The sequence below is a fragment of the Dysidea avara genome, chromosome 12, assembly GCF_963678975.1.
Source record: "Dysidea avara chromosome 12, odDysAvar1.4, whole genome shotgun sequence".
NCBI classification, from domain to species: domain Eukaryota; kingdom Metazoa; phylum Porifera; class Demospongiae; order Dictyoceratida; family Dysideidae; genus Dysidea; species Dysidea avara.
The window spans coordinates 21,793,840-21,807,041 of NC_089283.1; the positions used below are offsets into that span (position 1 = coordinate 21,793,840).

At 38.9% G+C, this 13,202-nt stretch overlaps 1 protein-coding gene and 1 long non-coding RNA gene across 3 annotated transcripts; both read left to right on the forward strand.

The window, feature by feature from the left end:
- Positions 1-3,416: 3,416 nt before the first annotated feature.
- LOC136241091 (uncharacterized) lies at positions 3,417-4,124 on the forward strand. 2 transcript variants are annotated; one of them, XR_010694154.1, is made up of 4 exons: positions 3,417-3,528; positions 3,637-3,717; positions 4,019-4,052; positions 4,106-4,124. It is a non-coding gene; the product is annotated as an uncharacterized lncRNA (long non-coding RNA). The 2 variants fall into 2 exon arrangements; XR_010694156.1 differs by lacking the exons at positions 4,019-4,052; positions 4,106-4,124 and adding an exon at positions 3,774-3,980.
- A 4,161-nt stretch (positions 4,125-8,285) lies between these two features.
- LOC136239786 (uncharacterized) lies at positions 8,286-9,804 on the forward strand. The gene is made up of 7 exons (XM_066030539.1): positions 8,286-8,716; positions 8,770-8,829; positions 8,887-9,069; positions 9,120-9,254; positions 9,298-9,459; positions 9,513-9,616; positions 9,675-9,804. Exons 1-4 carry the CDS (start codon positions 8,307-8,309, stop codon positions 9,151-9,153), a joined length of 687 nt encoding a protein of 228 aa, XP_065886611.1. The 5' UTR covers positions 8,286-8,306; the 3' UTR covers positions 9,154-9,254; positions 9,298-9,459; positions 9,513-9,616; positions 9,675-9,804.
- Positions 9,805-13,202: the final 3,398 nt, after the last annotated feature.

The following is a 13,202-nucleotide window of genomic DNA, read 5'->3' on the forward strand; positions in this document are numbered from 1 at the left end:
TTTATTAGAGTGATTGTTCTATTAGGCCACTCCAAATGAGAGTGTAGTTTCCCGTCCTCCGCCCGCATCACGTCTGAGCACCCGCATTGCATGTCATTTTTGTCATTATTTTTCCAAAACCACTTCCTGTGCTGCTTTCTGGAAACTTCTCATGGAGTCTTTTATTTTGCATTGCTAAAAAGCACAATGAAACCTAAAAATGAATGGTTCTGGTGGTTGCTAGCTTGCAAAGAAGCCATTTCATGGCCTTGAAATCCTCTCAAGATCGAAATACTCTAATAGAGCAGTCATATCTTTAATAATGAATAATGATAATAAGCCTCCCGCCCGCACCGAATAACGAAAACATCAGGACGGGAAACTACAGTCTTATTTGGAGTGGCCTTAGGGTGGTTGACTGCTCTATTAGAGTATCTCGATCTTGCATTGCATTACAAGTACTGAATGAGCCAGCTACTCGGAGCACTTAATTTATAGCTTCTTATTAGAGGTGTTTATTAAACTGGAGCTACTGGACTTTTGCTACTGAAAATTTGGACTTGTATACTAAAATTGTGGACCTTTTTACTGAAATTGTGGACCTTTTTCCCAAGAGGGCGGTTCTTCCGAACCCCCCATGGCTACGGGCCTGCTGAAGCAAGCTGGAGTAGTGCACGATATGTCAATATTAAAACAATAAGAAGTGTTACCGTAAATCGGGTTATTTTCGTGTATGAAAATATTCACGAGTTAAATTTTCGTTTTCATGGGTGCCTGGACCCATGAAAATATTTTTACATGAAATTGTTGTCAGGGCCGCCCACAGTGGGGGGCAACTGGGGCATTTTGCCCCGGGCCCCAGCCTGAAAGGGGCCCCAGGAGGCCCCATGAAGGGCCCCCTGAATACCTGTTTAAAAGATCGATATACTCTAATAGAGCAGTCAGATCTAAATACTCTAATAGAGCAGTCACAGTATTCTTCAGAGGAGCAGTGTAGCAAGCTTATAGATAAGGAGATATGGTTGGTGATGGGTAGTTATTGTCATTGCCAGCAGGTTGTGATCTTTTTTTTTTTTTTTTTGGTCTTCACCTTACAACTTGGGTGAAGGGCCCCACTTTAACTCTTTGCCCTGGGCCCCTTAATTTCTCTGGGCGGCCCTGATTGTTGTCACGCTGAAATTATAACAATTGTGTATTGCTGATTGATAGATTTACTTACAGGCACAACAAGGACCAACACCTACAGCAGCGAGCAAGTTAATCACGTGATGTTGTGTATACGTGGATATCATGTATATCATCAACTATATGTACTACTACAGTTGGTGAAAATCTTACCTGCACACGAGAACCTACAAATGAGAGTGATAATATGCAGTAGCTAGCCATTATACAAGACAGAAGTATTGGATACGCTCCAGGGGCGTAACCAGAAAATTTAAATAGGTGAGGCAGACTTCAGGGGCAGATCTAGGATTTTGTTAAGGGTAGACTAGTAGAAGTGACCGCACACTCTGCGAAATGCAAAGCATTTCGCCTTCTGGGGGGGGGGGGGGGGGGGGGGGTCTGGGGGCATGCCTCCCCCCCCCCCCCCCCCCTCAGGAAAGTTTTGAAAATTAGGTGTTTCGAGTTTGAATCTGGAGGCAATTTTAGTCATACTATGGTAATAATTATTGCAAAGAATGTGCACTGGAAAATTAATACAATGTAAAATTAATACAATTATTATGTACAATAGCTGAATGTACAATAGTTGAATGTACAATAGCTTATATACCTTCTGTAAGTGCATGTCCCTTGGAGTTTTGAACTGTCAAAAAAGCACTTGGTTCAAGCTCAGGCGTAGACTCAGGCTGAGAAGAATGAGCAGCAGACCATACAAGCATAAAGGCATTGCTTAATCCAGGGGCGGTGGAGGAGGCCAAAGAGTGAGGGGGCCAGGCCAGCTATAAGTTGAAGACCAAAAAAAAAAAGGTCACAATTTGCTGACAATAGCTGCATGCTCTCCACCAATTACATCTCCTTATTTATAACTACACATACGTAGCTAAGTAATTTGCTACACTGCTTCTCTGATACTGTGACTGCTCTATTAGAGTATCCAGATCCTGACTGTTCTATTAGAATATCTCGATCTTTCTTGTAAACAGTGTCCCAAAAAAGTGGGGGGACCATGGCCCCCCTGTCTCCACCGCCTATGGCTTAATCTATAAGGCAAAGCTATTCTCTAGATTAGTTAGTTACTAGCCTATTATGCTTATAATAGAATACTTTGGAATTGATTATAATAAGATTAATACCTAGCATTAACTAAACTCACCCCATAAATGTAGAATGGTCTTTTGGCACTTCTTTTTCGGTTGTTGTGACCATAGGCGTAGCAAGATATTTTTAGATAGGGGAGCTCTAGTTTAGTGTTAGGCCACTCCAAATAAATTTTCTGTTTCCCGTCCTGGACTCAGGTATATATGCATGCGGGCGGGCGGTCCATTTCCATTATTTCATTATAAGATTGACAGCTTTTCAAGTCATTATTTGCCTGGCACAACCATAAAAAGCTGCATAAAAGTATGTTTAAGCTTGTACCTTCCTTCTTAAGTTGCAAAAATAACACAAACGTGGAGTTTGTGCTGACTTGATAGCACTGCTGACTCGTGAGTTGACACTGTTTCAAGTAAGCCTGTCAGCATGTGATGCAAGAATAACCGGAAAATAATGGAAGAATACGGAGTAATGGAGTTTTTAGAGCTGGACAGTAACCAGATGCGGGCGGTGGACGGGAAACAGAGAATTTATTTGGAGTGGCCCTCGAGCTAAAGAGCAAAAAAAAAAAAAAAAAAAAGGTCAACACCTACTAAGAATGGCTGCCCTCCACTAAATAATAATTTGTATCACTGATAAAGCACATAAAAATCCTTATTAACAGCTTCGTAGTTTGCTACACTGCTTCTCTGAATTCTGTGACTGCTTTATTAGAGTAACTAACTGCTCTATTAGGGTATCTCGATCTTTTTTGAATTTACAATCATAAAATCACAAGGGGGGCCCCAACCCCCCTTCCCTCCCGGTTACTACGACTATAGTGAGCTGTGAAGTCAGGTGACCAACATGAAATTGCATTAAGGGAAAGTCCATGCAATGAGCCATTACCAATCAGTGTTATTATCACAATTTTTAATTTACAGCAACTTCATAAATATTATAGACTGTTATATTCAATTACTTGCTAACGAATTTACTCAAGATGAGAAAGAAAGCTGATGACTATTTTCTTAAGTTGTATTTTTGTCTTATATCTCTAATTTTGTTCACAGAGCAGCACATCGACACTATGACACCAGCGTTTACAGCGTCAACCATGAAGGAGTGAGTGAATCGCACAAACAGTTAAAAAAGAGGTGCACATAAACTACAGATAGTCAGATACTGTAATACGCAAGCTGATGACTATTTTCTTAAGTTGTATTTTTGTCTTATATCTCTAATTTTGTTCACAGAGCAGCACATCGACACTATGACACCAGCGTTTACAGCGTCAACCATGAAGGAGTGAGTGAATCGCACAAACAGTTAAAAAAGAGGTGCACATAAACTACAGATAGTCAGATACTGTAATACGCAAGCTGTATTATGTTGACTGCATATGTCCTTTCATAGAAGAATTACATGCAGGACATGGAGGGACGATGAAAGTAATCAGGTGTTACATGTCCTACTAACCACTGTGGAGATCTGACAGTATGTGTATATGTGCACCCTATAATAATTGGTGACTGTGCACTTATGCAATATAGACTTTGGACTGTCTACATTTTTGAAATGCTGGAACATTGAATAAAGCATTGAAGGAAAGTGGATATTGTCTACTCCTTTGTAAACTCTGTATGATGTACCTGCTTGGGTGATTCAGTGAGTTATTTGTGCTGCATTGACCATGTGATTCTAGCAATCTTGGATCTTCAAGGTGCACAAGGGCTGAACATCACAGCGTGGTACGTGGCATGCAAGATGTGGGTAACATGTATGTTTTTATGTAGAGCACTCCAAGAGCAGTTAGTTTGAGAGATAACGATGTGAGTAGAGTTATACTGTATGGTTTTGCTAATTTTTATGTCATGCACTACAGCAGTCCCATCAATGACTCCTGCAAGTTTAATGCACTTACTCACCTTGAAACTGGCGTTGGTAAGTATATTTACAACATGCGAAGTATGAACATTAATGTTAACTATTTGCAGATGAAGAAATGATGTGTGTTCTCAGTATGAAGAAAGCAAGGATTGGGTACGTAGTGTTCTTTATTTTATTCTTTATTATTAATTACTAGGCAGGCAGCACAGCTGGTTTGCCTAGGATGTAAATCACAGAACACGTTACAATCAATAAGTTAAAGTATGTATGCTACATTGTGTATGTTACAGTTACTAATAATAAACAGTGCATGTGTTGATTACAATTACTATTCATAAATAATAAGTTACAGCATACAGTACATACATATAATTGCTAGTTATAATCAATCAGTGAGTTATAGTGCATATATTACAATAAAAAAGAAAAGTTACGATAATATAGTTATACAATTAATAACTCACGTAGTTGATTAGTAAAATTATCTAGAGTAGCAGCTTCGATAGCAGAAGTGGGTAGTAAGTTCCAATCACGAAAGGATTTTAGAAAGTAACTATTATGATAAAAATTAGTTCTAGCAGTAGGTATATTGAAGTGAAAATAATGTTGAAATCTAGTGAAGGGTGTGGTGGTAGTGGCTGTAATATAGGTAGGTATTTCTAGTGAAACTGAATTGTGTAGTCCTTGGTATAAGATAGAGAGCCTTGAAATTTGTCTTCTAATGTTCAATGCGGGCCATTGCAATTCTGAAAGCATGCTGGTCACACTGTTTTCCCAGTTGTAGTTAGATTTTACCCATCTGGCAGCAATTCTCTGCACCCTCTCAATGGCTTGGATATCTTTAGATAAGTGAGGATCCCAGACTGAGGATGCATACTCTAGTTTTGGTCGAATTAGTCCCTGCAGGTAGGCAGCGGATTTAACTGATTCATCACAATTGTTTAAGTTACGTCTCACAAAGTTTAGTGACTTTATTGCATTACTAGTGATGTTGCTAATGTGTGGAGAGAATGACATTGATGAGTGGAATAGGACTCCGAGATATAGATGCTGATTTGTACGAGTAAGTGCTTCATTGTCTATGTAATACTGGAACTCAGGTGGTGAGGTAGATATAGAACAGGTGAGTATAGCACATTTGTTGGTATTTAGGCTCATCTGCGTGTTGTGGGTTCTTGCTACACAGCTCAGTGATGATCAGGCAGAACAGTTATAACCGAGAACTCATTGACTATGAGGTTGTTTTACCTTTTTTTTTCAGTTTCATTATTGTACAATTGTACTTTGTTTTGGCTCACGTGAAATAGCAACAATAAATCGAAAGCGACGTCATTAATTTGGTATTTCGGAAGGGATATGAGGGCAAGGCGTGGGTCTAGCAGAAGCGTATGCAGCCGTATAGAGGATAGTATGCAGCCGTATTGAGGTATGTGTGACTCTGTGTGGGTCTATAATACAATTGTACTCGTGACATATACAGAGGTGCCGCGTCTGTAAAGTTAAGAGTCCAGGTTCGGGACAGACTGATCTATACGTTTGGGTTGACGCTACACGTATGTAATCAGTCTTTGTTTATATACGTGTTGTAGACGCTGCTATACTGATCAGTCTATGCCTTTCGTTGCCAGAGGCGTAGCTAAGGGGGGGCAAGGGGGGGGCATTTGCCCCCCCATCACTAAATGATTTTTTTTTAAACCTTCGTCACAAGTTTACCAGTATTAAACTGACACGCAAATTACTGTAAATTATGTACACTACTACGCGGTATCACCAGGGGTTGCTAGTGAATGCGCACACACAACATTCAACTCGCTCGTGAATCCATCGAACGAAAATATTAGACACGTACTTCTATATTTAGCCTAGATTACTCGCGTGATAGAACATTTTTGAATCTAAAAAGAGTGACCCGCCTCTCCACGGCAGGAGTCACAACTCACAAGTGACAAGGATCTAGGAATTATGTTATCAAGCGACCTGTCATGGGATGCTCACTATAACCACATTATCTCCAAATCCTATCAGGTACTTGGACTTCTAAGAAGATCTTTCTCCCTACAAAATTATGTCCAAGCCAAATCTCGACTATATACCTCTCTTGTTAGATCCCAATTTTTCTACTGCTCGGTCATCTGGAAACCCCACCTAATTAAGCACATTCAGCAACTCGAACGTGTTCAGAGGCGTGCAACTAAATACATTCTAAATGATTACTCTACTGAGTACAAGTCTCGTCTTATTAATCTCCATATGCTACCCCTGATGTACATTCTTGATGTAAATGATGTGATGTTCTTTCTTAAAAATCTCCACAACCCCCACAATGGATTTGACATCAATAATTTCATTAAATTTGCAACTGGTCACACACGTCTAGCTTCTGGAAACAAGCTACTCCAAACAAGATCACCTGACAATTCCACTAGTAACTTTTATTTTAACCGGCTTCCTCGCATCTGGAATGCCCTTCCCATTATCAACTACCAGGACAATCCACTCAAGATAAAGGCCAAACTTTTAGATTATCTGTGGAATCATTTCACTGCCAATTTCACCTCCAACAACACCTGCTCTTTTTCATTTCTATGTCCATGCTCAAAGTGTTCAAAGATCCCTCACCAACCTAACTTCAACTCCCTTTAACTGTTAACTTCCCCCCCTTTTAAGTAATCTTAGACTAGTAAGTAAACTTTGTAGCTAATCACTGCTACAATTTAGCTTCCGGCCACTGACACAGGATGTCAGTGGACCATCAGTGTGCTGCCATATGTCCCAATTGTATCATACCAACATCTGCAACTTGTATGTATGTAGGTATATGTACACTGTAAAGTTTATTATTATTATTATTATTATTATTATTATTACAAGGAGACCAGATGATGCTACGAACCTACTGTCTACGAGGTGATAAAGTGTTAGCTAAATAAATGTACCAAGTTTATTTTATCGAGTCGATCACACTGGACCTTTGTACGTACGGCAGTGCAGTCTGTTTTTACTTTGTCAGTCAGTCAGGTGGATCAGTCAAGCTTACAAGTTCTGCTAGCAAGACAGGTGGGATTTTGTGCAATACATGGCATTTGAATTTCGCTGAGTGGAGTGAGTGAATACGTCATCCTGTCAGCAGTGTGCTAGGACTGCAGCACAGGCTGTGGCTAACGTAAAGTAACTTGTATTTGCACTAAAGTATTAGCTCTACAGGACTGTGGATGAATTTGTTGGAGTACAGTTGTGGGACGTGCGATGATGCTCGACGAATATAGCTACCTCGATTGGAAGCAGTCAGTACTGAAATGGTTACGTAGCTAGTTATTTAAGTTGTAATAATACAACACCCTATGTTGGCTAGCCCACCATTGGGTCATTAGCCTTTTTTGCAATTATGAATGATTTTGAGTGTTTCGTGGGGGCATGCCTGCCCCTCCATCACCTTCTGGCTAGCTACGCCCCTGCTCGTTGCGCTGTGAAAATTGCATGATAGTGTGCATGTCACCATGCAGTGCTTTCAGAAGTGTGTACGTGAATAAATATTTACTGTAAGCTACAACATTATAATGTGTGCCTTATAAATACAACTGACATAGAAATCTTGGGTCGCTGTATATCATGCTACAGAAATAAGAGGAGTACTGAGTATTGCCGAATGATGAAATAGCATGAAGAAGCTGGTGCTGATGTGTGCAATAGCTGTGATGACAAGCAGAACAACACCACAACATGTCGCCAGCAGCTGTAACATGACGGAAGCAATGCCACCTGTAAAAAAAAAGTTAACCGTTGCGAAGAACTGGGACTTCCTCAGTATTGCTTAAACTTAGCAGGTCTCCACCTGGAATGTTATGCTTCAAACCCAGACAACTTGAAGACACCAAATGCAACTGGTTACATGATGCCGTATAATGAGGAAAAATGGGAAAAGTGGCTTCAACAGTTCACACTTCAAACACAGTGCGAATACACTGCCCGAAATGGCTCTAAAGCCAACATTAAAACACTGTTATTAGAGTAAACAAAGGCCATTTCTCCTATACATCATCATGGGTATACATACATATAATTGCTTGCGTGGAGGCAAGGGAAAATTCAATCCACCAAGTCTAGATGTGGAGAATAAATCACGTGCTTCAATTGGCACTCGTCGTCTTGGCTGTCCAGCATACATTCACATTAGACACCTTATAGTCAGCAACGGGATGGAAATTTTAGAAATCAGAGTGCCATTGTTACGTGCACACTTGTCATCACACACTCCATCATCCATCAAAGATCAGCTTACAATGAAACCTCTAACTGAGATAGAGCAGAAGGTCACAGACTTGGTACAAGAGTGCTTCTTAAATCAAAGAGCTTTAAGAATGCTTCTGAATAGTTGGGTTGAGAAAGATCTTATACCAGCCCACATTGAAAGTGGAGTGCTGATTGAACCACCATCACAATTTAACAGAGCTTACTATCCCACAAAGGCTGACATCAGGGTAATGGTAACAAAAGTTATGACAAAACAACGCAATGGACTCTTTGATCAAGACGCAGTAATGGAGCTACTACAAAGCACTGCAGATATAAAGCATTACTTCCAGCGATACAACAAAGGCACTGCAAAGTATATGAATTAGTTTAATTTGATCAGTATAGCTACAATATTTTATTTTATAGGCTTGAAAGCCATACAAGCAAAGCTGGGTCCCACATGAACAGTAAGAATCCCATTGAAAGGTATATAGATAATATTATAGAATGGTGTTATTTTTTATGTACTGTATGATATTATAGACATTCTGAATTGCTGGATGAGGCAGTGTCAAAAGTTTTTGTGCCAGACGCTGATCAAGAAGAAATATGCTTTAATGATGAACAGCCATTTTTATTAGTCCTCCAAACAAGGCAGCAAAGTAAATGGCTACAGCAGTTTGGTAATACTATCACCTGTATGGATGCAACATACAAAACCTTACGGTATGGGTTTCCCTGCTTTTTTGTTGTTGTAAAAACATCTCTTGGGATAGGGAGAGTAGTAGGGACCATCATCCCACAGTATGAAATTGAAGATCTAATAAGAGAAGGCTTAATGAAACTGGCAGAATGGAATCCATCATGGTGTCCGCAGTTCTTTATGACTGACAAGAGTACACAGGAACTAGGTATATCACCTGTGAACAGGATTGTTCTTACCTTTTATTTCAGGAGCTGTTAAGGATATACATCCAAATTGTGTCAGGCTTGTGTGTGATTTCCACACCCTTCAAGCTTTTGAACGATGGGTAAACAATTCCCACCATGGTGTATCACCTGAAGTGAAGCAGTCTGCAAAGAAAGCATTTAAAGAATTGATGCATTCCAGAACCGGTAAGTTCGTTTGTCTTGTTTTAGAATAGTATTTATATTAGGATTGTGTATAGAAGATCACGAAAAGGCCTTAGTAAAGATCACTACTTCCTCCTGGTACAAAGACAATGAAAAGTTACAGACATATCTGCAGAATGAATGGCTGAGTTGCAAGCCAGTAAGTTTTTTTACTGTATATACAGTGTACATAACAGACCATAATGTAAATTTCACAGCTTTGGTGCCATGTTTTCAGACAAAAGTTTCATGGAGAAGTAAACACCAATAACTACACAGAGTCATTTAACAATGTTTTGAAAAACCACTATTTTATCTTACATAATGATAAGTCAGTCTTTTCCTTGATAAAACTCCTACTACAGCATGTCTTTCCTGAGCAAGAAAAGGAGTTGTCAGCCAGGCAAGCTAGAGCTCACCGACTTCCAAGGGAGCCTCTTCCTTCATTTTTACATAATCGTCCCAAGCCAGTCATAAGTGCCTGCCTATCAAGTATTGAAAAAGCCAAAGCTATCGACATCTCCACCATTACTGAAGTAGACAAAGTAAATGGCATTTACCAAATACGTTCAAAAAATGGTGAGTATTCAATTGACATTAAGGGTGGAAACTGCACATGCCCTTATTATACATTGCGCCAAATACCATGTAAACACATGTTCTGTATTTTTCAAAATTTCTGCTGGACTTGGAATGACCTTCCTCCATCATGCATACAGTGTCCTCACATGACTTTGGACAATGAAATTGACGTGTGCATTAATCAGGATGACTATCAACTAGCTGATCAGCAAGATGATGCACACAATCATGATAACTCATCAACCACAATGCATTCTTTAACCCCCATTCCACCTTATCAAACAGCTGGTTCAAAGTTACTGTGTTTGCAGAAACAGCTAAGAGATGAATTAGCAAAATGTACTGCAGCTATGTTTATGATTAATGACATTGAGGTTCTAAAGACGTTAAAAGAGAAAATACATGACATACACCTAGAACTAGTTTCAGCTGCCTCGACATCACAAACAGAAGTAGGTCTATTCGCTATGAAGCAATTGATGAAAGAAGAGGTGGTGGACTCCAGAAAGAGATCAACAAAAATTTGTAGAGCAAATCGGGTGACAAAGAAGTACAGCAAAATGAAGAGGAAAATCAAAGGAGAGTGCCCAGTACTACCGAAAAGATCCAGACCAGTGCAAAGAGATGATCCACTCCAAGCAGCTGCACATGCTTCAGTTGGCCGTCCAAAAGGCAAGAAACATTCTGCAGCTACAGGTACAGTTTATATCTCAGTTACTGAGTTATCTTATTATCTATAAATTGTTTAATTAACAACTAGAAATGATGGATCATGGTGGTATATCACAAAGTGATAAATCACAGTTAACCAGTACCACAAGTGAACAGGTATTTATAGCCTTCGTAATGTAGCAGTATAAGTTATGTTGTATATAGGCATTACTTACTCACTCACAATTGATGGATGATAAATTCTCACATGCTAAGAAAGGTATAATGTACATAGCTACATGCACATATTTCATATAAAGTTGTCATCGGAACTAAACGACCGAGATTGCATAAGCTTACTTCAATATTTTACAGAGTTTTATATACTAGAAGTGATATTACTGCAAGTCTCCTATACACAGCTGTTGATCAGCTGTTTAACATCCATTATACCACTTTGACACCTCAGATCAAAGGAAACCACTCACATGTTGTCCTGACCACAGGGCGATATCGCCCTAACCTTACCTGTGGTTAGGACGATATCATATTATAGCCCTGACCACAATGCCTATTATGCTGAGGCAACTACAAAGCATCAGTTCCCTTCAATTCTCTATATTTATTGGGTTTCTTAAAGTTTTGCATTGTGGGCTTGAGTTTATTTAGCATATAGGCTTATAGCATTCTCTTCACGGAAAAATAATCAAATGAGTCATCATCACATAGTTCAACCACTATACACCACTAAATAATTCTTTGTGCAGTGTTGGGGTTGGTTCTCAAAACAGCATATTTCAACCATACGTAACCTCTACTCTTCAGCACTTACTCTAGTACCTTAGACTATTTCCTTAACTGGATTACTTGGCTAGAAATGGTACCACTAAAACTCATTTCTTTTTTGAATAGCACAGCCCAAAATTCAAACCCACAATAAATATCTACATAGCTTTGTAGTGGTGAATGTAGTTTTGTTTCTTCACATAATATTAGGTGAACATACCCAAGTGGTATATATTACTTTTACCATGGCCACTCCTGATATATATGCCCACGCCCTCGGGCATATATATCCTCGTGGTCATGGTAAAACTATTAAATGTAAATATATCACACAAAGTATTTACAATGGTTGCATATATTGGCTATATGCTTTAGCTGATTTTGCATATAAATGTACGTACTTATTGCAGGACAAAAACAACAAGGATGTGGTCAGTGTGAGGCATGTACAAAGGCTGACTGTGGAAAGTGTCGTTATTGCCTTGATAAAAAGAAATTTGGTGGAAAGGAGAGACTTAAACAACGTTGTATTCATAGAAAGTGTAGGAAAATTCACATCAGGAAAAACAAACTTTCAGAAAGCAGAAAGGTATGTATGTATTATGCAACTATTTGAGCTAGATATAATCGGATTCGTATACAAACTTTTAGTCTTGAGTCTCTTGACCAACTTGTCCATAACAGGCAAATTACGTGCATACATACATACTTCATCCAAGTACATGCCAGTACTTCATGTTGTCAATATATCACGCATATCAGCATAAATGTAAACATTAAAACCATGTAAACATAAATGTAGCCATGCAAACATTATAAATATAGCCATGTTACACATTATAAATGTAGCCATGTTACACATTAATATGTACGTAATCCAATTGGAGTGCATATAATGTGCTAAAATATTATGTTATGTGCCTCATAAATGATGTGGGACTAAAGTTAAGGTTAAGACAAAAATCTGCAGAATTTGTTCACTAGTTAGCTATTATAAGTTTACTCGTAGCAGTATGAGTTTACCTATCACTTGACATACTCATTCGCCAATGTAACTTTACCCCTAAATCTTACAGTGAATTCTATGCATATAGCTATATATAAACATGAATCATGTTTCCAAACTATTGAGACTAAGACATAGCTATAGACTTACAATGCTATGGGCGTATCTTTGTATAGACACTGAACTCAGTGGAGCAACACGTCGAAGCATCAATCAAGTCATTACACACAATTACAAGTCAAATGCTGTATACATCAAACAGGCAAGTTATAAATGTCAGAATAGTAACATACTGATTACATAAAGTAACTGTACGGAAATAAATCCTGTCAAGCTGTCACTATCTGCTAGCAGTATTTTCAGTTACCGTCTTATGTTGGCAAGTACTTTGAGACTAGACATCACAGAAGACCAGTGTAGGAAAATTTCAGTTACACCACCTAGTTCATCAACTTTCTCCATCCAGCTGTTACTATCTGAGCAGAATAGGTCTCTAGATAGGATCATTGGTGATGGTAATTGTCTTTTCAGATCATTCTCAAAGGAGCTTTTTGGGGATGAGAAACACCATACAAACCTACGAGAGATTATAATGGAGTTTATATCAAACAATTTGGACACTTTCAAACAGTTTTTATCAGACAGCTCAGAAAATATTATTCAACGCTGTAAAACAGTAAGCAGAGTAGGCACCTTTGCTACACAAGTAGAGATTTATGCT

What these genes read in the sequence shown, in the direction of transcription:
- LOC136239786 (XM_066030539.1), top strand. Translation starts at nt 8,307, where the DNA reads ATGGAAATTTTAGAAATCAGAGTGCCATTGTTACGTGCACACTTGTCA. An exon ending in TACAACAAAGGCACTGCAAA is followed by an intron (nt 8,717 to 8,769) that starts GTATATGAATTA and finishes TTTATTTTATAG; the next exon opens with GCTTGAAAGCCATACAAGCA. An exon ending in AGTAAGAATCCCATTGAAAG is followed by an intron (nt 8,830 to 8,886) that starts GTATATAGATAA and finishes ATGATATTATAG; the next exon opens with ACATTCTGAATTGCTGGATG.